General features: G+C 41.8%; 1 protein-coding gene across 8 annotated transcripts in view; it reads left to right on the plus strand.

Annotated features, from left to right (window-relative positions):
- srgap2 (SLIT-ROBO Rho GTPase activating protein 2) overlaps window positions 1–23712 on the plus strand; it is a 182245-nt gene extending 158533 nt beyond the window's left edge. For 7 of the 8 annotated variants that reach the window (XM_069941877.1, XM_069941878.1, XM_069941880.1 and 4 more), the window contains 4 exons: window positions 8311–8491; window positions 11111–11257; window positions 11562–11892; window positions 19652–23712. In XM_069941877.1, coding sequence (XP_069797978.1) covers window positions 8311–8491; window positions 11111–11257; window positions 11562–11892; window positions 19652–20035 — 1043 coding nt within the window. In that variant the 3' untranslated portion in view covers window positions 20036–23712. The remainder of the gene's footprint in view (window positions 1–8310; window positions 8492–11110; window positions 11258–11561; window positions 11893–19651) is intronic. The other variant, XM_069941883.1, reaches the window with a different exon arrangement.
- Window positions 23713–25733: the final 2021 nt, after the last annotated feature.

Genomic DNA, 25733 nt, shown 5'->3' on the forward strand with positions numbered 1-25733 from the left:
ATTCTGCCAACTCAAGCTTTAAAAAAAAAGCTATGCATTTTTTCTTGAAGAGAAAGGTTACTCTAGGTATCAAGCAAAATCTGGTAAATAGAGAGCGAGACCCCGATCAGCAAATAGTGAAGTAGCGTTACAAGAGTGAGTAACCTCCTCCAACTCTCGATATTCCTGTGACACTAACTTGTTCCTTTGATTTCACTGGAAAAATCTGGTGGCTAAGATTTGTGCAAGTATAGTTTAAAGAAAAATATGTTATATTTGCTCCTTACCACTTGAACGAGAAAGGCAATAAGCCATAACCCACTCACTAAAAATGTCTTTTGAAAAATTATGACCTCCATAATTACCAAGCGGAAAGATTTCAGACACAGCCTGTCAGCAGGATGAGTTTATTGGTGCATTAACTAAGCATGTGTGCAAATTAGCCCTCTTTACGCATTAAGCCTTTTAATAGAACTAAGGCAAAATAATCAGACATAGAGCTTCGGCACTGCATAGTTCTGGCTTCAGTGGAATGAACGAAACAGAATGCATGTCATTTATAAATCACACACACACACACACACACACACACACACACACACACACACACACACACACACAGACAGACAGACAGACAGACAGACACACACACACACACAGAGACAGACAGACAGACACACACACACAGACAGACACACACACACACAGACAGACACACACACACACAGAGACAGACAGACGGACAGACACACACACACAGACACACACACACAGACACACACACACACACACACACACACACACACACACACACACACACACACACACACACACACACACACACACACACACACACACACACACACACACACAAAGGAAGGCTATCAGCTTGTCCTAAAAAACTAATCTATTTTTCCTGAAGTGATCAGGAATATGTGAAGCAGTGATCTCTCTCTCATACAGAACATTTTAATTCATACCCAAGGATATGAACTATTCTCTAAAAAAAACCTAAAGTTAATTTTAGTAAAAAATTTAGATATACAGCACGGTAACAGGCCATTTTGGCCCACAAGTCCGTGCCGCCAAATTTACACCTTATTAACCTACAACCTGGTACGTTTCGATTGGTGGGAGGAAACCAGAGGCCCCCCCCCCCCAGAGAAAACCCACGCAGACATGAGGAGAACATACAGACTCCTTACAGATTGGGCAGGATTCAAATCCTGATCGCTGGCAGTGTCAAGGCATTGCGCTAACTGCTTCGCCCACGGTTCCGCCCGTTACTTTGACTTTTTCTTGAATGAATTAATTTTATAACCCGATTCCTTTCAAGGCTTCAGTCTGTAATGTAAGATGATCAACATTATTTGGTTATATGAAAATAATTTCTACAATCAGGGGGACTGAACCCAAATACAAGATAATTAGGAAATAAACCAGAGGAAAGAAGGAAATTGTTTGTTACCCATGTTTTGAGAGCTAGTGTTCTATCCACTAAGGTACCAGGACAAAAGGAGTATGAGATGATCGATCTTGATTCTGGCCATCTTCCTCTTTCCTAGCATTGCCCATTTTAGCTGCTTACTTGGCATAGAGCTCAGCAGTTCAGACAAAATGTGACTGAGCCAAGTAAGATAGGCCTTCCTTATCTCCTAGCTCAGCAATCCCACCTCCTACCCCTTCTAAAGTTCACATCCAAAACTCAGCAGTTCATTTCCGGACCCTCACCCTTAACTAATAACTCTTTCATAGATTCATACTGTGCAGAAGCACAATCCATGGCCCACTGTACCCAAGGATATCATCGAGTCACAATCAATAAAGCTTCTCCATGCCAGGAGTATAATCACAAATTTAAATTTGACTGTTATATGTATGACACAAATGCATTTTCATACAAATCTTTATATCTTTAACTTAGTAAAATGATAATTGGGAGAAGCCATTTCTTGTTGCCCTCACACCCCCACTCCCCATTACCTACACTGGCAAGGTCTAATACTAATTAAAATTCTTAACACTGTCTTCGAACCTCATTGTGCCTTTATCTCAAACCTCATTATGCCTTTATCTCACCCTATCTCTAATTTCCACTGGTCTAACCTCAGAACTCCATGCCCCACCCTTCATTTTCATCAGTCTGTTATGGGGTGTTAAATTTTCATCAGTCAAGGGCCCAGATGCTGAAATAATCTTCTCTTCCTTTGTCACTCTTTTTATTTAAATTAAATTGAAATGTGGATGAGCACGAACCTGTGCTGTCCAATTACACCCAATTGACCTACAACCCCGGCACATTTTGAACATTGGGAGGAAACCAGAGCATCCGGAGGAAACCCATGCAGAAATGGAGAGAACGTACAAACTCCTTACAGACAGCACCAGATTCGAACCATGGTCTCGATTGATGGCGCTGTAACCCCAGTCCTGATAGCTGGCGCTAACCGCTACGCCAACCGTGGTGCCAACTATTCTACTTTGCCCTAATGTGGCTTATTGACGATTTGGTTTATTTTTCACTGCTTTATTTAACAAAAAAAAATTCAATGATCTATATAAATTTGTGCTGTTGTTGTATTAGATCTGAGAAGGGTTACTGTTCTGCTCAGTCCTCTCCATCTGCTGGAGCCTCTGCCACGTCTTGGCCCTGAACCAGGGTCACAGGAGGAGCTGAGGATATTGGGTATCACAGACCCACAGGGGTTTCTCTGCAGCTGTCCTGTCACAGAAGCCAAGTGGGAGATTCAATCTTTCAAGGCTGTTTCGGTTTTGTTTTAAAAAAAGCTGCTGTCATTTCAGAATGATCCGTTTTATCTTTGTTAAAGCTGTCAGGGATGGTTGAAATTTTTTTCTCCAGTGTTTTCACTCTTGGCCCATCATCTGATTTGGGGGGGGGGGGAGTTGGGGGGAGGGCGAGAGGGAAGAATATGTATGCTTAAGTGGCAATGTGAGCAACTAAGCATTTGTAAATTTGTACGCGGATATATGCTTGCAAGTGTCAGCAATGGTTTGATCACTGGCTTGCTGAGTGGATCTGCATTTTTACTGTGTGCTGAAAGCCATGTGATGTTCTGGCGTGTCATTTAGCAGTACAAACAAGACTATTTTTCTTCTAATTGACCTACCCTGAAGGAAAGAGTGACCTTCCTGCAACTCGGTTGTACTCTTCAGTTCCCCTCCTGCTGCAGATAGTGAATGAGTTATTGTGCTCAGTTCAGTTCCAGTCCTCATTGTCTCATGTGTCAGTTGGCGAGACAGAGATATGTGTGTGTGTATAAACGTGCATGCTGCAAATCTGTAAACGTTAGCTCACCATCAGGGCCTGACCTGTTTGGTCCTTAACTCTGGCGCTGTGAAGTATGGGAATGAGTACAATATTCTGAAAGAATGATTTTAATCTTAACCACTCAATGGGGAAAATGACGTGAACAAAATACTGCAATTTTCAATAGAACACCACTTCAGGTAGTGTTTAAATGGGGCAGCATTTAAATGGAGCAGTTTCCAAATCAAGTTGTTAATCTGGTGTATTTCCATTTATTTATAATCATACCTTCAGGTGATTGTTTTTCCAGACTCTTTTGTGTAGTCTTCCAAAGGCGCTATTTACCTTGGCGAGTCTGTTGTCTATCTCTTTGTCGATCCTTGCATCCGATGAAATGGTGCAGCCGAGGTAGGTAAACTGGTTGACCGTTTTGAGTTCTGTGTGCCCGATGGAGATGTGGGGGGGGCGGGTAGTCATGGTGGGGAGCTGGCTGATGGAGGACCTCAGTTTTCTTCAGGCTGACTTCCAGGCCAAACGTTTTGGCAGTTTCCGCAAAACAGGACGTCATGCGCTGGAGAGCTGGCTCTGGATGGGCAACTAAAGCGGCATTGTCTGCAAAGAGTAGTTCACGGACAAGTTGCTCTTGTGGCTTGGTGTGAGCTTGCAGGCGCCTCAGATTGAAGAGACTGCCATCCATGCGGTACCGGATGTAAACAGCGTCTTCATTGTTGAGGTCTTTCATGGCTTGTTTCAGCATCATGCTAAAGAAGATAGTAAAGAGGGTTGGTGCGAGGACGCAGCCTTGCTTCACGCCTGAAGAAACACACAAAGATCAGCGTGTACAGAGCCATTGTCATACCCACTCTCCAGTTCGGCTCCGAATCATGGGTCCTCTACCGGCATCACCTACAGCTCCTAGAACACTTCCATCAGCGCTGTCTCCGCTCCATCCTCAACATTCATTGGAATGACTTCATCACCAACATCGAAGTACTCGAGCTGGCAGAGTCCGCAAGCATCGAATCCACGCTGCTGAAGACTCAACTGCGCTGGGTGGGCCACGTCTCCAGAATGGAGGTCCATCTCCTTCCCAAGATCGTGTTCTATGGCGAGCTCTCCACTGGCCACCGAGACAGAGGTGCACCAAAGAAGAGGTGCAAGGACTGCTTAAAGAAATCTCTTGGTGCCTGCCACATTGACCACTGCCAGTGGGCTGATCTCGCCTCCAACCGTGCATCTTGGCGCCTCACAGTTCGGCGGGCAGCAATCTCCTTGGAAGAAGACCGCAGAGCCCACCTCACTGACAAAAGACAAAGGAAGAAAAACCCAACCCCAACCAACCAATTTTCCCTTGCAACCGCTGCAACCCTGCCTGCCTGTCCCGCATCGGACTTGTCAGTCACCAACGAGCCTACAGCAGACGTGGACATACCCCTCCATAAATCTTCGTCCGCGAAGCCAAGCCAAAGAAGAAGATAATCATACCTAAAATATAATAACCTCTCCTTTTTGTGGTCAATGCTTATATTTGTCTTCTAATTTTGTGCGCTGTATAAACTAAACTCCACAGTCTGGTAATTATATTTAAGATAGATGTTCCTTCACAATTGCAGTGCATTGGAAATTAATGCACTACTTCTAACTCACGTTAGTTGATCAATATAGAGAGTGGCTCAGACAGGAATAGGAAGAGACCATGTTTGGTTATTAGTATGCTGAGCTAGCTGACTTCAGTGAGGTGCACAGCATTAAGGATGGGCCATGTACAAGAAGGCAAGCTTTCTCACCAATCCCAAGATCACACCCTCCAACTACAGTAAAAGTCCTAAAAATCCGCACTGCTAGGGGATAGGGTCATCCGGATTCTCAGGCAGTACTTTTAAAATTAAAATTTAAGGAGAAATAAAGGATAGAGGAACAGGTAAATTTTGATCGGTTATTCCTTAGCAAATGCATGCAGCATGCCTCATTTGACAAAACGAGCAGTTTTAACGAAAAAGAAAGTCAACACTTGACAAAAAGTGTAAACATAATTTTTTCACTTCAAAGAAGAGCATGTGTAACGCTTGAAATTATGTTTAAAAATGAACATTGTAAAAGAAAAATCCAGTATACAAATGAGTTTCCTTGTGATATGATTACCTACGTGATCGATTGTTGCCGCTGTGCACCTTTGGCACTTATGCATGCACACACTCCTCAACAAAAGCCTGCTAAATTTAAAAAGTTTGAGAATCTGCATTCTCGGATGGTCCAGATTTCCGGCATCTGGATTTTCTGGACATATATTGCATTCTCATCACCGCACAGTGTCAACAGTAAGGTGAAAGCACTGATTTTAGCTTTGGTATTCAACGTGCATTTTACCTGTGCTTAAGAAAGCTTGAACTTGCATTTATGTAGCTCTAGATAATCCCAGCATTTTACAACCAATTATTTATTTTGAGTTGTAGGCAAAGATAAAAACATGGCAAAAATCCCACAAACAGAAATGGAATAAATGACCAGATGACCTGCCCTATTAACGATGGTGATTAATGGTTAAATATTGACCCAGGCTTGGAACCTCAACACCGGATCCGTGCATGGCAAGACCCAGCTCAATGTGTCAGATTCATGCTAGAATAGACTTGTGTTTGGGTGGAACATTCCAAGTCAAACCAGGTTTAATTCTGACAGCCCCATCTCAGTCCTTTATCCAGATCTGGATGATTTACTCACAAGTGTCCTCTGTCTTTGATCAAAGGCGTATCGACAGCGTAGCAAGTCCTTTTTTCTGCTTTACCACTAATACTGGACAATCAGTTAAGGGAAAAAGTTGCTCAGTTTGTACTTGGATGGGATTGGATCCATTTCAGATCAAGCTTTAATTTTGTAGATTAACATACCTCTACTCATGCACACACAAATATCTCTGCTGGAAACACTATCGTAAAATGAACAAATCTACTAAAACAGAGGAGGGGGATAAGAAAGGGAGAAGGGATTGGCAGGAAGAAAATTTGTTTGAGTCACAGTTAAGCAAAGAATCAGTTTTCGTCGAGGAATTTCCCTTTTATGATTACCTAGCCAGAAGTATTGTTTTGACACACAAATAACTTTGCTCAAATGATGTCATTTTTGTATCGACTTTAATCCAAATGAGGATAGTCTAAAAGAATGTGTTGAGCTCATAGGCCATCTGACTTTTAATATATACAGTAATGCAAATCATTGTGCCAAAATGAATATTGGATATAGGAATGCAAAGAGCTGGACTTCTGAACTTGGCAAACAATTACTAATAGCTGTCAGCCCACACAATAAAACCAAGTCAGCAGTTTTCTCTTGCAGCATCTGCATTCAGCTGCCTTTTTTTGCCTCCCCCCCACCCCCCCATTCCCGACTCCCACTGTACTCCCATGGGAACATGCTGCATTTATTCATCGTTTACTCAGGAGACATGAGTGGCTGGACCAGAACAAACAAAGGTTGATCAATATGTTTCATGTTTCAAAGGAGCACCCTAAAAATAAAATCACAGTATGCAAACATTACAGGCAAGATTGGCATCTTTCTTCTTAAGGTGATGGTGATAAGATTGCTTCAATCTTTTGCAGGCCCAATGCATAGGTTGTTTGTTTCAGATTTAGAACCTGGCAACAGTTAGAATCTCACAGGCGTTTGCAAATGTATATATAGGTGCGCGCGCGCACACACACACACACACACACACACACACACACACACTCTCTCTCTCTCACTCAGTAAAATACCCGGAATATGGCACCTATGGGCATTGGTATCTGCCAGATAAGTGAGTTTTCTTATTGCTTGAGATTGCATGATCGGTGAACTGACACTTTGGGAGGTGCCAATTTTAAACGTTCGTATTTTTCACCTGTTTATTTTCCATGGCTATTTTGCCAGTTGCTTGAGGCTGCCGGTTGCTTGCTTCCCGGATGACAGGGATTTTACTGCACACCGTATCTACTTGTGCAATAGTTGAGTTTGTTGGACCAATTTTTTTGGGTCAAATTTGGGGGAGTCAAATAAGACCGCAATAAGTACCTGCACCGTTCAAGGGGTTGGGAAGATAGGATGGGTGAGCAGCTGGGGCCTAGGAGAGAGTCTGTGGCCAGGGCATCAGAAGCTCAGATGGGCGGGTGGCCAGGGCTAGGATCCAGGGTTGGGGCATCGTGAATTCTGGCAGGAGGGAGGGCAGTCAGGGCATCAGGAGCTCCGGAGGAAGGACAGGTCAAGGATCCTCGGCCGGAGCTTCAGGAGCTCAGATGAGAGGGCAGCCGAGCCAAGATGCAGGGAGCTAGAATGGGTGGGCAGTCAGGGCCAAAAATAGGGGCTCGACTTTTACACGTGTAATATGGAAAACGCGATTTTTGGATTTTTTGATAAAGAGGGTGTCGACTATTACACAGAATTGACTATTGCACAAGTATGTACGGTAAATACACAAGTCAGGAGGGTATTTAATTGGAAATGATGTTGTTGCCAAGTCATCGCTGTTGTGTTCCTTCTCAAACAGAGATCAGAAGGGAAGGAAGCATTCTTAGGTACTGTAATGTTTTATAGCATGCATCCATGTTGTAAATTTTAAGAAGCACTCCTCTCGTGGATGCCCCAGGTAAATACACATGCAATTGTGGTATTTCAACTGACGAGAAAGCTTCAGATGCTTGCTATTGTTATTGGATGTACATACCTCAATGCTGCAATTGACACATTTGGCATGTAACATGAAAGTGTGCAGTGATTGTAGTAAAAGCATAAGAATGCTGGAGGGACTTGGCAGGTCTCTCAGCGTCCATAGGAATTTTTACTCAAAACATTGGGACTTATTGCTGCCCATTGTGTCAACTAATCCATGCAAACGATGAGTACTAATTGGACAAAGCCTTATGTCTGATTTAGTCAGTGTTCAGATGTTACTTGTATGGAAAGTTTCAAGACCTGATAGCATCCAGAAAGAGAAAAAGAAGACCAAAGAACCTTGTGCAGGGAGGAAGTAAGATGATCTAAATTGCTAATGTACCTCAATAATGATTCTAGTTCTCTTCTATTTGTAGAAGGCGAACCGATAGAAGCCATTGCAAAGTTTGATTACACCGGACGTACAGCCCGGGAGCTCTCCTTTAAGAAGGGTGCGAGTCTGCTTCTTTATCACAGAGCTTCAGATGACTGGTGGGAAGGCCGACATAATGGAATAGATGGACTCGTCCCACATCAATACATTGTGGTCCAAGACACGTAGGTTTTCATCAATACCATAAGCCATAACAAAAGAGCAAATTCTGTCATAACTGTCTGCTAAAGCAATCGAAAGCTGGTCCCAGTGTTCTACTTTCCTCTATAGATTTGTACTCACTTTTGCATTAAATTTGAATTTGCTTTCCTCAAAAAATATAATCGTTTCTGTCTCCATTAGTCCTTGTAAAAACATTGCATGTTTCAACACAGGCCTGTGTCAGGAAATTTCACTCATAGGAGAAAGAGTTGTCATTACATTCTCTCATCAAGGAAATAATCTTTCCTTGTACATAATGTCATATCTTTTATTACTGTAACAAAAGAAATCTCATTTGTTTCCCACTCAACTTCTTTTACTCTTCTGACTATCAACCCAACATCTTTACAAATCTTTCTTTGTAACTGTTATCTACTACCTTAAGTTTTGTTTAAATAGGTCTTTGCTTCATTCTTTCTGTGATGAGATGCCAAAAACCACTCAATGCTCAACTATAGCCTAACTCAAATCTGTACAAATTAACTGTTGCCATTTTTACTTGTGTCCTCCCTGTTTCTAATTATAGTGGCACGGTTAGTGCAATGCTGTTACAGTGCCAGTGACCGGGGTTCGAATCTGGTGCTATCTGTAAAGAGTTTTTACATTATCCCTGGCTTTCCTCCCATCCTCCAAAAATATACAGGGGTTGTTGTTCAATTGATTGAAATTGGGCAACAGGGTTTCGTGGACTGGAAGCGCCTGTTACTGTGCTGTATGTCTAAATTTAAATTTATAAAACCAGAAATGCAGTGTCTGTCAATTTTCCTGCTGCTGTATGTTCAAGATCTTCTATGTTTCAACTGCAGGATCTCTCTGATATGTATATTCTCATTGAGTGCACATACATTCATATGAAGCTCTTTCTGCCCTCACTAATTACACTGGACAATGATTTTTTTTCAAAAGGTTTGCTTCCTGAAAAGAAAATTGGGGATTATGATAGACAGCATCAAGCGGAACACAAAGATAATTTCAGATTTGCTGTATCACGTAGGAAGTTCACTTAAAATTTTTTTAAATTTAATCATTAACAGGCCATTTCGGCCCACGAGTCCAGGCCACGCAATTTACACCTACACCCCTGGTACATTTTGAACTGTGGGAGGAAACCAGAGCCCCCAGGGAAAACCCACTCAGTCACAGGGTGAACAGACAGCGCAGGATTCGACCCCAATCCTAATCACTGTTGCTGTAAAGGTGTTGTGCGAGTGGTTACGCCAACCACGCCACTTCAGTTAGAGAAACATTAAATTAACTTTTATTGAATTTGGCATGTTTAATTGCATAATAATGCGAACACATTGCGTTAGTTCAACTGACCTAAAAATGTTTTGCCCCTGACTTTTGTTGGTACTCAGCATCTGATACCTCTCATGTTAGTATCCAGCAATGGTCGACCAGCATTGATGGATTCCAGTTGCCCTGATACCACTTTTCCAAGGTCACAGTATCCTGGTGAAACTTTTCACCAATGTTTGTTATTGACCTGCACCAAGATCAACAGGGAAGGCGTCTAAGAGCGAATGCAGGAAAAGAATTTTCAAGGACATGTTGCACTTCATAGTTTTGTCTGGCTTGAAGTCGACATAATAGGACTGGAAATCACAAAAATATGTTGCATCTAAAAAATGGTACATGATAGGAAAATGTTAAGTTGATTTTCATGTTCAGCAGCCCAAATTCAATAAAATACACCCAAAAGTGTTCAAGAAGCAAGATCTTTGTTGTCCAGTGTTACCAGCATGCTGTTAGAATTTGTCTGATCGAGCTCATTGTTTGCAAAGTACTGCTACAGGATGCTGACCTAGCATCAAAGTGAAAACTATGTTTCTATCTTGGCATCTACATCCTGACCTGCTGATTACTTCCAACGCTTTGGTTTTTATTTCACATTATCGCTCAATTTTTATTTTGTCTGAACGTTCTCTCTGCTGGGATAACATTCTAAACATGAACATTCTCAACCCACCTTGGAATCTAATAATCTTGTAACTATTGATATATCGAATGCAAGCTCTATTGTACAGTTTCAGAGGTGGGTTTCCAATTGTTTAAATAATTTAAACTTCGCGTCATTATATTAAATTGTTTATGTGCCATGGCAAATTGACTGTTTATTTCTCTCATGCTTTCTCACTAAATATTTTATCCCCTCAACACAAATACTCTTCCCTTTTTTCCCTCCTCTCAAATTCCTTTATCTGTATTACCACGCCACTCAATCCTCCAAAACTCTCCTCTGCACTCAGCATTTTGCCGTCCCTCTTCATCCCTTCTTTTAAACAAAACCCTTCTCATTCCATTCTTGACCCTCACTTTGTTTCACTTCTTTGCCCACTCTCCTCTTTCCCCCTTCCCTCATTCCCCACTAATTTTCCCTCCCTTGCAATTTTCCCTATGCCCTCCTTCACCAACCCCCCCCCCTTCATGCTCCCCTTTCTGTATTTCTCCCCTCCCCCTCTTTCCTTCCTCAGCACCCTCTCTCTTTCACTTGCATTGATTGTCTATCCTTCCCATCTCTCCCTCTCTCTGACCATCCCTTACCCTGTCTTTTTTTTTATCTCCCTTTACCCACCTCTCAGTGATGATACATTCTCCGACCGACTGAGCCCAAAAGGAGACGTTGAGCCAAGCAGCATACCACTCCCTGAGGAGCGTCCCCTATCAAAGATGAGCATCAGTTCACCAACAGGACACGTCGCCGACATTTACTTAGCAAACCTTAGCAGGTCAGAGTCACTATACTGAAACTATTCTGTGTTTAAAGATAAGGGTATACCATCTATTTGTGGCCCCCCTCTCCTGTCAGAAACCTCATGAACAGTCTCGAGTAGAACACCAGTACTTGAATCATTACCTCTCATAGTTCTGGATAATGCAGAGGTCAGTCAGGGCGGTGGGGGGGAGGTGGTGACACTAGGTTTTTAGTTGCTCAGGGCTTTGTTCAGAGATGGTGGTGCCTAGGCTTCATTTGAACACCCAGACTGTTTTTGTCCTCTCTCTGTGAGTGATTCTTTTACATTATCGACCTAGGCAGAACAAGAAACAGGAGACTGGGAGTATTCGGCGATCATTCCGAACCACTGATGGTCACAGTCTCACCGCACATGGACCGGCTTCCTCACCCACAGATGGTGTGCCCCAAGGCTCTGCCAGTCCCAAGAGCTCTCCACAGGTAACCCAAAGCAGTGCCAAAGAAACGTCAGACAAGTGGCCAGCAGTGACACACGGCAGCCTGAACTCGATTACCCGCCGTCCCTCGGCCAACAGGGCAGACAGTCCGCAGATTCGCAAGGTGGTGGCAGCGGGGAGGTCCAAGAGCTTCAGTAACCATAAGCCACTAGACCCAGAGTCTATTGCACAGGTACAGTCCTTTCCCTGAACAATTTTGTGCACGGCTCTGAGGGTGGGGGGGGGGGGGTGCCCTCTTGGCCAGATACCTGTTTTAACTTGAGTATAAAGAGACACCATGAGGTTTTGGGAATGCCTGCACATACTGAGGCCTACCCAGCACGTGCCCAAGAGAAAACATGATTTCTGGAAAAAAAGCAAATATCCTGTTTTTAGGCACCGAGAGGCTTGTTTTGCACCAGGAGCAGAAACTCAGAAGGCAATTCAGCTGCTAGAGTCTGTTTATTGAACAGCATTGAATACCCAGTACAGAAACTACTTAATAACCAAATGAAAGGCAGTGACTGTTAGTTCTTGATCCAAAGCAATGAAGTACAATCTTCACCTCAGCTTCATTTCCTCATTTTGGCTCTGAATGCTTTGAAGCAGTTAACAAAAAAAACAACAAAAATCTATTGAATTTAGTCTTGAAAGCTCTGATTGAATTCCAACAACTGCAGCCTTTTTGGAGAGTCTTAAACTTTACACTGAATGAGAAAAGCAAGCCCATCTAATTTGCAAGTTTTAATATTGACCTCCCCTCCCCCTCCTCAACTTCTCTCTCTGTCATCTTTCCTTTTTACCCCCTCCCCCTCCATCTCCACAGTTTGTAGCCGTCTGTTCCTCATTGTATGAGGAAAGTCTTGGTTATTGATGTGTCTTCAGCGAAGCAATATGATCCTGAGGATAGCATTACTGTCTGGGGCCCTCTGAGTAACTGCCAAATGATTTACAACGATGGGGGTAGCAGGGTGGCTGACGTTGTTGGTCAGCGAGCAAGGACGTGAGGAGTATTACACAAGGTTTGTTAGCTTTCAAGTTGTCAAACAGATCTTTACGCAATTTCCTAACTGAAAAGGAAGGGTGGAATTATGTTTCAGAGAAAATGCAGGTTCAAGGAAAAGTTAGTAATTCTCACCAGGTCGTGTCAGTTGGTAAAGTGTTTGTCTGTCTTCCATATTAAAAGCTATTTCAGCATGGACCAGAAGATCAACTTAGTTTGTTAATGTTCAGAAATCTTTGTTTTGTTGCCGAAGGTTCCTATGGTCAATGTGATATAATCACACATTCTTTCTAACATCAAGTAACCCCTTTTTAAATTACAATAATTGTTTTTTTTTTGGATTAACAAAGAATTTCTAATTTAAGAGTATGGCAGAGTCACAAGATTCTTTGCAGCATTGTACATAATTGGGATGAGTAAATACCGGATATATCAAAGCACAAGCTGATTCTAGTTATTAAGAGGATAACAGTCCATTCTCAGAATTTTTCAGTGATTTATTTTCAATGCACCTGTACTTATGTAATGTAGATCCATTTGATCTTGGATAATTGAAGTAAATGATCAGTTAGTAGGTTTTGCAGTGGGAGCTTTGATTTAAATGGAGATTGTCTGGCATCCACCTGGACTGGTATCCAGGACCTGAGTTTGACTGCCTGAGTGGGTAGTGGAAGCAAGGAATCTTGCCACATTTATGAAGAACCTAATCAAACACTTGAATTGCCAAGGCATAGGTGCCAATGGAACCAGTGCAGTGGGAAACAGGGTCAGCATGGAGACGTAAATGATGATCAGCATTGTCCTGGTGGGCCAACAGCCCTCTTTCTGCACCGTATCAAGGGACTTGAATGTATGTTTTTAAATTGGAGAGTCATAGGAATTTTACAGCAGGTCATTCATCCCAACTTAGTTGACTACATAAGGTTGCCTGAACTTGGCCAATATTCTTCTAAACATTCCCTATCCACATAATGTCTAAATACCTTTGAAATGTTCAGGTTTATAATTATCCTTCAATTGTAAGTACAACTACACAAGTTGTTTTCAAGCATTTTCTTTCCACTCACATACCACTTTAAGTATTCCCTATGCCATCAGTGCTCTGTGATTAGTAAGGGGTTACTTAAGGTGGGATGTGAGTGGGAAGGGAAGGTTGAGAATGACTGCTCTAGACCCAAATGTTACTGAAATATTTTACCTGAGAAAAATTGTCATTGGCCCATTTCCTTTGGAGTTATGAATTCAGGCACATAATGAGTCAACTAGGTACGATTAAAACAATAGTTTTCAAACCCTGGGGAAGCAAAGGACTGGTGAAGAGCACCAGAAAATGGAAAGACCACCCTTTGTCTGAGAAGGAGAAGCAGAGGAGACAACCCTCATGACAGTAACCACAGCAGCACACTAGTGAGTGGTTCTGCATCTTGTGGGTTCCTCGAGGGGAGGAACCCACAAGGGTGTAGGCTGCTGAAGACTGCAGTCAAGGGACTCTCACCAGGCTGTGGACTGCAGGAGTCTGGCTCAGAAATAGCTAAGGGGGTACCAGGTATCAGAACCGGGATGTGAGAGGGTGCCGAAAGGTTCCTAATCTATCGGAGGTTCGGATCTGGAGCTTGGGTTGCCGATGGTTTAGACTGGACTCTATGTAGCTTCAGGAGCGCTGGAGGCGAATTCACAGAAACTCAGTGACTCGTTGGGGAGGGGGGAGTATCTATACTTCTCTTTTTCTCTGACAGTAAGAGATGCTTTAGGCAATTTCTGCCAGTGGCGAATCTGTCTGCCTTACAGCAGACAAAAGCAATTTCACATAATGTGACACAGTTTTATTACATGACAATAAATTGTATCTTGAATCTTGAGCCTCTACTTTTAAACTCCCCAAAACCAGGTAAAAGATTGACTATTTACCTTACCTCAAGATTTTATATTCCTCCATATATCCCCGTCAGTTCCCTCCCCCCCCCCCCCCCCCCCCCCACCCCCACCACACCACAACACCTCCACTCTCCAGGTAGAAAAGTCCCGGCCTATCTACACTCTCTTGAAAATTCAAGCCTGCCTGGTAACAGTCTTATAAATCTTTTTACATCATTTTCCATCTTTTTTTGAAATTTTATTTAAGTTTTCCCTACATGTAATAATATCCAAGAACAAAATATATAAATCAAATATTAATATCCAATCTATTACAGAATTATATAAACCCCAACCCCCTCCCCCACTATACTAACCCCAAAAGAAAAAGAGAAGTGAAATAGTAAGAAAGCACAAGAATAAAAGTAAGAAATTAGAATAGAAACCTGGTTGCTGCGAGTTCCCCCTTACCACACGGAATTAATCATTTATAACAATATTTCAAGGAGATTAATTCCCTCAATTCTTAAGTATGGGCGCCTAATTTTCAAAAATACATCATATTTATTTCTCAACTTATAAGTGATCTTCTCCAAAAGGACACAACTATGCATTCCAACGTTCCATATGCAGGGGGGGGGGGGGTGTCTGATTTCCATGTCACTATACATTTTCTTGCTACTGCTAAGCCAATCTTTAAAAATTGTTTTTGATATGTAGATAGTTTTGGTCTTATCCCCTCAATATTACCTAATAAAAATAACATTGGAGTTTGTGAAAATTTAATTTCCATGACCCATTCTAAATAAAACGCCAAATTTAACCAAAAGGTCCTCACTTTGGAGCAAGACCAAGTGGAATGTAAAAAAGTACCTACCTCCTGAGCACTGATCAGATAAATCTGGTTTCAGTTTATTTAGCTTTCTCAAAGTGAGATATAACTGATGTAAAAAATTGTATTGATCTAGCCTATAATCTAACATTTATAGTATTTGTCATACTGTCCTGACAAGACTCTGACCAATTTACTCCATTAATATTAACATATAAATCTGTCTCCCAACATTCTCTGGACTTATGTATCCCCTGTTTAATAATTCTCTTCTGCAATAAAGTATACATAGCTAAAATAAATTTCTTATTATATCTATTACATATCAACATTTCTTCATCACCACCTTTCAGTAGTGACACTGTTGAACCCAGTTTTATCTCTCAAATAAATCTGAAATGATAATAACAAAAAAGGGTATATTTTGTATCTCATTTATTTTTTAAATGATCAAATGTCATTAAATTTCTACCTACATAACAATCTTCTATATATCTAATTCCTTTCCGAAATCATTTTCCATCTTAATGACAATTTTCAGATAGTTGGGTAAGCAGAAGTGTCCACAATATTCCAAGTGTGTTCACACCATCTTATACATTCATAATATGACACACCAGTTTCTCTCCCTAATGCACTGAATGATGAAGACCAGCATGTCAAACACCTTATTCACCACCCACTATCTGGGTCATCGTTTTCTTGGAACTATATACCTATATCCCTAGTTTCCCCCCCAGGGCCCTACCATTTACTTTTCAAGAACTACCCTGGTTTAATTTTGCACTTGCCAGATTTAAATTTCATCTGCCACTCCTTGACATACTTTCCCAGTTCATCTAGACAATTCATCTAGACATCTGCTGTAATCCCATATAAAATTACATAAGAAACATGAGTAGGCCACCTGTCGAGCCTGCTCTGCCATTTAAAACTCAGTTTCACTTACCCACCATTTAAGATTTATTGTCAGAGAACATACATGACATCACATACAACCCTGAGATTACTTTTCCCTGCAGGCACAGCAGAATTACCACTAATTGGCAGCGCAAAAAAATCAACTGTACACATGCAAAGAACTGTAAACAGATAACAAATGTAAACAAACTGTGCAATACAGAGAGAACAAAAAGAAAATCAATAAAGTGCACAAATAAGTGTCCTTGAATGAGTCTCTTGAGTTTGTTGTCGAGGTGTCTGATGGTGGAGGGGGAGCAGCTGTTCCAGAACCTGGTGGTGCGAGTCTTGTGGCACCGACTCCTCTTTCCTGATGGCAACAGCGTGCGCTGGGTGCTGTGGGTCTTTGCTGCCATCCAACATTCCCCGTTGGTGTACTCAGTAGTGAGGAGGGTTTTACCTGTGATGTCCTGGGCTCTATCCACTACCTTTTGGAGGGCTTTACACTCAGGGGCATTGGTTCCCCATACCAGACCATGATGTAGCCAGTCAGCAGACTTTCCACCACACCTCTGTAGAAATTTGCCAGGGTTTCTGGTGTCATACCAAACCTCTGCAAATTCCTTTTCCCCATAATCCTTAATTTCCCCACTATGCAAAAATATATATCTGTGTCTTAATATATAATATATAACATATATTATTATGCCTGTCCCGCATCGGACTTGTCAGCCACAAACGAGCATGCAGCTGACGTGGACTTTTTACCCCCTCCATAAATCTTCGTCCGCGAAGCCAAGCCAAAGAAAAACATATATAATAATACAGTAATATATAATATATCTATGATTTCAGTGCAGTATTTTTAATGCTCGGGCAGAGAATTCCACAAATTCACTACTTCTTCGCTATTCACTATACCACCAATTTTGGTGTCATTTGCAAACATTATATAACCATGATGACTACATTAGTTGGGGGGGGGGGGGGTTAAATTGAGGAGGCATCCTGTTGGCTACATGTGGGTGAAAGGATGAAACTAGAGGGGGAGGGGGGTGAGAATGTCCTGGGATACGCTAGGTCAGGCCTTTGATGCATTTGAAGATCTTCAGCGCTCCTTTTCTGTAATGTGGACTCTCTTCAAACACCCAAGTTCCTGAGATACCGTGACCTTCTCCACAATAAATACAGATGAGAAGGTGATACGGTTAGCGTAGTAGTCAGTGCAATTCTGTTATGGTGCCAGCGACCCGGGTTCTAATTCCAATGCTGTCAGTAAAGATTTTGTCTGTGTGGGTTTTCCCTGAGTTCTCCAGTTTCCTTCCACCCTTCATAACGTACGGTGATTGTAGGTTAATTGGGGTATTTGGGTGGCATGGGCTTGTGGGCAAGAAGGCCTGTTACTGTGATGTATGCCTGTCTAAATCAGTGGTTCTCAACCTTTTTCTTTCCATGCACATACCACTTTAAGTAATCCCTATGCCATCGGTGCTCTGTGATTAGTAAGGGATTGCTTAAGGTGGTATGTGAGTGGAAATAAAAAGGATGAGAACCACTGGCTAAATTTTTTTTAAATTCCGTTTGGACCTTGTCTTTCTCCTGTGGCTCCACACTGATCCTGAAGGTACCTATTTTCTCCCCAGTTATCTTTATGCCCAAAATGTACTTGTGCAATCTTCCGAAGCTATCCCATGTCCCATTTTTGTTGTCTTAATTTCCCTTTCAAGAATGCTCCAACATCCTCTTTCCTGCATTAAATGTATTTGATCCTAGATGCCTATTATCTGACATACTGTATGTCTTTTTCTTGACCAGAGTTTCAATACCCCTTGCCATCCAGGGTGCTCTACATCTGCCAGCCTTGCCCTTCACTTTAAAAGGAACTGGCTGTACTTGAATACTCACCATCTCTATTTTAAAAACAACCCAGGGCAGCACAGTTGGCATAGTGAGCAGCACGGTTAGCGTAGGGTCAGCAGAGTTAGGAAAGGGAGCGTGCAACGGTTAGTGCAACAGTGTTACAACACCATCGACCCATGTTTGAATTTGGCGCTGTCTGTAAGGTGTTTGTATGTTCTCCCGTGTCCCGTGTCTCTGGTTTCTTCCCACCATTCAAAACGTACTGGGGTTGTTGGTTAATTGGGTGTAATCAGGCAGCATGGACTCGTGGGCCAAAAGGACCTGTTACCATGCTGTATGTCTAAATTTAAAAATTAACCCACTTGCCAGGCACTCTTGATCTGCAGACTGCCTCTCCCAATCAACTTCTGCAATTTCTTGTTTAGTACCATCAGCGATGGCCTTGACCCCAATTCAATATTTTAAACCAGCCCTATCCTTTTCCATAGCTATTTTAAAACTGATATAATTATGCTCACTGGTCCCAAAGTGCTCTCCCACTGACATTTCAGTCATTCATTTTATTTCCCAAGAGGTCAGGAATTAAAAAGACAACCAATTGAGCTGGTTTGTTTTGCTGTGATGTTAATTCGTACTCAAGCTATTAATGAATGTTTTATTGTGAAGCAACACTAAAGCACAAAGGAACAAAAAAATCTGGTTCCTATTTTGTGAGGGGCGTGAAATCTAGGATTTAGGGCCGTGGTTTTCAAACTGCCCCCCTAAACTCACATTCCACCTTTAGTATTCCCTATGCCATAAGTGCTCTGTGATTAGTAAGAGATTGCTTCAGGTGGTATGTGGGCAGAAAGAAAAAGTTTGAAAACCACTGTTTTAATCATACCTGATTGACTCGTTATGTGCACCGTTTCAGAACTCCAAAGGAAATGGGCCAATGACAATTTTTCTCAACCAAAATATTTCAGTAACAATTGGGTCTAGAGCAGCGGTTCTCAACCTTCCCTTCCCACTCACGTACCCCTTACTAATCACAGAGCACCGATAGCAAAGGGATTGCTTATGGTGGAATGTGAATTTAGGGGGGCAGTTTGAAAACCACTGCTTTACGGTGCGCAATGCTGGAATGCCTCAATGGATGTTTTCATTATTATCCTTGACGTTTTCTTTAGACATAAAGCATGGTAACAGGCCCTTATGGCCTATGAGCCCTTGTTAATTATACCCACTTAACCAACAACTCCTGCACATTTTGTAACATGGGAGGAAACCAGAGCACCCGGAGGAAACTCACACAGACACGGGGAAAACATACAAACACCTTACCCAGGTGGCTGGAACTGTAACCACATTGCGCTAATCTCTACACTAACCATGCAGTCATTTCAATGCTCTATTTTAACTCCATTAGTTTCATGCTCCATTTTAATATTTCTGTTAACCTTGGTTCTCTTGCCTTTTATAGTTTTGTTTATCTTAATACTTCCAATTGATTTTGTTCTGCAGGACATTGAGGCAACAATGAATTCAGCACTCAACGAGTTGCGTGAATTGGAGCGTCAGAGCACAGTCAAACATGCCCCGGACGTGGTCCTGGATACTCTGGAACCCATGAAGACATCCCCATCCATGGGGCCCACATCTGAACCTTCCAGCCCACTCCATTCTCGGATTTTGAAAGACTCTGAATGTTCTCTCCAGCGGAGTGCCAGCTCGTCTGGGGACATGCCGTACACCTTTAGGCCTGTGAAATCAGTGAAAATAGCACCTCAGGTGAAGCCACCTGCCCTGAGGCCAAAACCAGTGGTTTTTCCAAAGACCAATCCAACTACTCCCAGCCTGGGATCCCCAACAACACAGCAAGCAACTGACAAGTCTTGCACCGTGTGAGCCCCCCCCTCCCCCCACCCCCCCACAAGGGCTCTGGTAAAGGAAAGGTGAGTGCCACTTGAGTGTTCGAAAGAGGGGAGAAAGAATCAAGATGGCACCTTCAATCATGGTTCAACTCAAGAAATGGTCTTGCTTTAAAGCAGGAGTTTGGTCCAGATCTGCATGCAGAATGCCAATCAGTCCTGTTTCCTGAGGAAATTTTAGATCTTCCTTTAATCTCATCAAACCAGCAAAGTCCAGTATGCTTCAGTGTGTTGGTCTGGTCTTTGCAACATAACTGGAAACCAAAATAAACCAGACTTCAGTCAGCCCTTGCAAACCAGATAGATTTCTGCATTGATAGTTTCCATCTGTCTTCCCAACTTTTGCTCCAAAATCCATTGCTTCCGGCACTTCTGCCAGCTTTCCCAGCAGATTTGATGGTTATCAAAGAGAAACAACAGTCATTTGTTGCCTTGAAAAGAATGCACAAAACTTTTTTGTTGTCGAATCCTTGTGACTGTTACGGTAACTCGGGTATTTTGTTGGGGCCTTTAGTTTGCCTCAGAAAATTACCACCAAAAAAAAGATGAACAACAAATGGGTTATGCAAAACCATCAACTCTTTTAAGAAAGAAATTATAACCAAAACTTGCTATGTGTCATTACTTTTTAAAATTTTATTTTTGAAAGCTGAGTACATTTATAGTACTGTGAAAAGCAAAGCTTTGCCACTTGTGTGTCTGGGGAGCAAGACCTTACTACAGGCTTCAGAGCTTAATGTAAGGAACAAACACAAATAATTTTTAATTTTTCTAATGGACTTTATTGTGAAGAGTTCATTGTAAATTGTGAATTATATTTTGACAGATTCATTGTATTTGAAAACTGGAAATGTTTTGGTAGGGTAGCAAGTTTAAAATAATATTTTAAGGGAGAGATTCTGTGTCAGTCTTGCGCTGTAAAATTCCACAGCAATCTACGAACTGGCGTCTCGTAATCAAATCTTTCGCCCTTTATTTCTTTGTGACCCCAGAGAAATGTTTAAATTAATTTTGTTTCTCCATAGCTCTTTTTTTTTGTCTGCAAAATGCCCCAGATTGTATTTGTACTTGGGGCTTTACTAACCTCTGATGCAATTTCATTAGGGTTTGATTGAGAAGCAGCATTCTCGACTATTGCAATCACTGTAAGATTCAGGCACCGCCCAGATTCCAGACTGAGCCAAGAAGGCCGGAAACACGCTCTTTCCTCCCATACCGCCCAGTCAGTGCTGTGTTAATTGATCTCAGGAACTGCATTTGGGCAAAGTGCCCTGGTTGCAAAAGACAAGAATGCCATCCAAGTTTCCCCTTTAACACTAGCCATCAACACTATTGCCATCTCATCAAATATCAAAATCTGCAGTTGCCAAAAGTCTGTGATCAAAACAGGAAAGAGTGAAAATACTTGCGGAGAGAGAGTCAGCATTTCAGGTTAATGGTACCTCATGAGAACAATTATCTTAGTTCACTCGAGAAGCCTCTGGATGCCCCAATTCAACAGTTGCAATTTGTATTTATACAGAATCTTCCTGTGTATGCATGCAAGAAGTTCACTGGGAAATAGATAAATGCATTTATTTCTGCCCACACAAGGGTATATTAGAACAGCTGACCAAAAGCTTAGTCAAAGATAGATTTTAGACATCCTTAAAAGGGAGAGCAAGGTGGAAAGGTTTAGGAAATAAATTCCTGAGTTTAAGGCCTGGACAGCTGAAACTTCAGCTGCCAGTGATGGAGGGATTAAATCTTGGGGTTGAAGTAGACTGGAGGTAACTCCAATTAAAATACGCATATCCCGCAGAATTTCATTCTTTACCTCAAGTCAGGAGCTTGAATGAAGGCACCTGCTGTTCAAGAAGATAGGAGCGGAAACCAACTAAATTAAACCTTTCCACTGCACCACAGACACACTCACTAGCATTGCCTTCGTCAGGTTAAATGAACTTATGCACTCATATTTTAAATCAAATGGGAAGTGGGAGTAGTCGCGTGATCTTCCTCCTATGACCTCAGAGTACCTAGAGCTAAGCTCTGTAACTCACTTCCTGCCACAAAATGACTTGGGGTTATCAGAAGAATTTGACCAAGGCTATGTCCTGTGTTGGTGAAAGAAGTGATTATTCAGCGTAAGCACAGAATTTCATAACTATCTATCAGTTGGGCACAACACAAAAGCATGCCCGCGCACGCACACGCATTCTCAACACAGACACACTCTCAACACACACACTCAATACACACTCTCCACAAGCACACACATATTCTCAACACACACACACAAAACCTTGAAGGGCTCAAGCTCGAACCATTGATAATGTATATTTATCCTTGCTGTATAAAGTACACTGTTTGACCTGTTGAGTTTCTACAGCAACCTGTTTTTCGTTCACACACATCCCCAAAGTAACACGTACACACTCACACGCGTACATGCATACACACACAAAGTATTTTGGTTGCTTGCTATTCAAATAGCCAGGTCTTCCACTTCACTGATGCTTGTTTGATAGCCAGCTTACTAAAAACCTCATCCAGACCCAATGTTTTTTAAAAAAAGTTGAGCATCAGAGCTAACCACAAATATCCTACCTGATTGTGATTGCTATGGTGAGTGAGCTTCATTTATATTTGAATCCAGTTTTAACAGATGATTTAAAGGAACAAATCCTGCCAGATCTCACGTGGGCAGTGGTAAGGAGAGAAATAACATGGAGAGCAAAAATGGGTTATCAGAAGCTGGAGGCTCTGATTCCCTTACACCAAGGTTTCTCTATCAGGGAAGGGTGATATAATAAGTCCTGATGATCATGGCGAGTAGTTTTTCCTTATTTTAAACATTGCAAGTGCCCATTTGGGTTGTGATACCGTTGAAGGGTTTAGTGTGGGGAAACTATTTAAATCAGTCCTTTAATATCAGTAGACTGTACAGTTTGAAGTGAAACACACCAGCACACGTCAAATGCATCACTGGCGGCAATTTATTTACTGGCAATTCAAATCCATCCACTTGTGATATATCTTCATACAGACCGAGCAACCAGCAGGATCTTTTGAAGCTCCCTTCTCCACCACTGTATGATGGACGCAAGTCCTGCAGACTGGGCAGATCCATAGATGTGATCCCAATCTACACTGAGCTGGCCAATCCGAGGCATGGGGTGGAGGAGCACTGGGATTGGTATTCCTTCATACAATGGGCACTACTCCCGGTGCAAACTGCTTTGCAGTTGTTTGGCGTGAAACAACAACTGCATCAAAATGAAACGTGATTTGTGCACGAAGAGTACATCATCATTGTCAAAAAGGGCAGAACTGAAGAATGCTACCTTGAGCAGGATAATGGATGCGGTAAAGCAGATGGAATCCCCAGCTTAGAGAAGGATCATATTTGGTGTTTGACGTAGTCTCATTTTTTCCCATAAACGCTAATGCCAGTGTTCATTATTGTTATTTTGTGCCACTGTGGTTGAGCAGTCAATACCAAATGGTATGAATTCAGACCACTGCATAACTAAGGCTGTAATAATTAATTGTACAGAATATGTGTATATGTAACTACACATCAGTGACTGTAAGGTACAGCATTTCCTGGTACTGTATTGTGTAGAATATTAGATGTTAATCAATGAATAATAAATCTCGTATTGGTCCCCATGTAACGTTTTGAATTGTGCATTATTCTTGGACTGAGATTGCAATGGTGGGATTCCTCACGGAAGAGGGAGAACCCTTTTCCAAGACATCAGATCAACAAGGGAGGAATAATTAATGTCTGGGAAAATCAAGAGAGTGTTAAACTTGGAACTTTCAAGATGAATGCAGGTTATGAAACAGTGTGTCCCTGCTGAACAAAAAATTGCCAGAATTATTTAATTTGATCCATGATCCTCTGGTATTTCTTGTGCTCATTCTCATAGCTTTTATGACTGATGGGGAATTGGGGGGTGGGGGTGGTGGGAAGGATCTGACTCCCTTTCAAAATCTCAGCACTTCGCGGTTTTTCCTGACTTACTCTCAAATCCTCCTTCCAATTAAGTTGATCATTTTAGGTCCTGGATTCAGTGTTGTCTATAGGGCTACTGTTTTTATTGGTGAGTTTGAGAACATGGTCGGCTGGTCAGGCTGCACTGTGAAATATGCCCTGAAGACATGGACAGCTGATGCATAACAGATGCTTTATCCAGAGGTTTTCACGATTCAAAACCGAACTGATCATTGCTAGAGGAGTGGGGAGGGGGATGGAATAAGGGAAAGTACTTTAAATTTTAACTACAGATTATAATCAAGTGCAACAGGTCATTGAAAATTTATTTCTGCATTTGCATTCTGACTTCTTCCCTGCTGATCTTGGTGCAGTCAGTGACAAACATGAAAGGTTTTAACAGGACATTGCGGCCACGGAAAAGTGGTATTAGAGAAACTGGAATCCGATGCTGGCCGACTATTGTTGGACACTGACACAAGAGGCATCAGATGCTGAGTACAAATGAAAATCAGCGGCAAAACATTTTTAGGTCAGTTGAACTAACGCAATGTGTCAGCATCATTATGCAATGAAACATGCTAAATTCAATAAAAGCTCATTTAATGTTTCTCCAATTTCCTTCATGATGCAGCAAATCTGAAATGATCTTTGTGTTGTCTATCATAATCCCCAATTTATTTTCAGGAAGCAAACCTTTTTGGAAAAAAATTGTTAGCCAATGTTATTTAAACTGCGGTCATTTCCAGTGGGACTGGGAAGGGACTGAAGTGGATTGGAGAGATTTACTAAACCTCAGATTGAAGACTCCATCTGTGTTCGTACATTCTTGTGAACATTGTGGATTTGGAGTGACATTTCATTGTAATCGCCCTCTTTTCCTCCGGCAATTGAATCTGAACCAAAATAAATACTTACAGGATGTTGGGAGTGGTGACAGATCCCAACTCCAGGCCAGGCCACATATTACAACCCTTATCTGAACCTAATCCTGGATCTAATAGCAAATCAAGTACTCTATAGCAAACACCCATTGGGAATGATATAACAATGCAAATTTTTCCTCTTAGAATTGTGGAATGGGATCACCAACCCCTAGCATCCTGTTTAATGAGAAAATAAGATAAAATTTATTCAAACTTCCACAATAGTCAGAAACTGTGTTGATCCTGGTTGGAATCAGAAAGTAGTTCTGAAACTGTGAAGAGTAATGCATGAAAGTCTGCAGTCACTATGATTGAAGTAAAAACACAAGGCTGGAGATACTCAGCAGGTCAAACTGTCCTTTATATAGCAAAGCTAAAGATACAGAACCAACATTTCAGGCCTAAGTCCTTTATCAAGGTAGGCTCAGGCCTGAAAAGTTAGCTTTGCTATATAGAGCTTGAACTGCTCCCTGCTCAATTCACCATCATACAATGGTTTGATTATTCCGTTCACTTAAACCAAGAGTTATTCTTGTTATCTGAAGATGTCTCTCGCTCCAATGCTGTTTTGCAAAGAAATGTGTTGGACTCAAAGATCTATTGTTTATTTAGTCACAGACTGATAAATGTGCATATGGATACATGAACAAGCACAGATTATTATCAAGCATAACCCTGACAGACACTGATACATCACACAGACACAAAGAGTGAGTGGTCCTTTGTGTCATGAGACATCAATTTGAGGGATGTCCATCTTGCAGTGA

Source organism: Narcine bancroftii, chromosome 5 (genome assembly GCF_036971445.1).
Source record: "Narcine bancroftii isolate sNarBan1 chromosome 5, sNarBan1.hap1, whole genome shotgun sequence".
NCBI lineage: Eukaryota > Metazoa > Chordata > Chondrichthyes > Torpediniformes > Narcinidae > Narcine > Narcine bancroftii.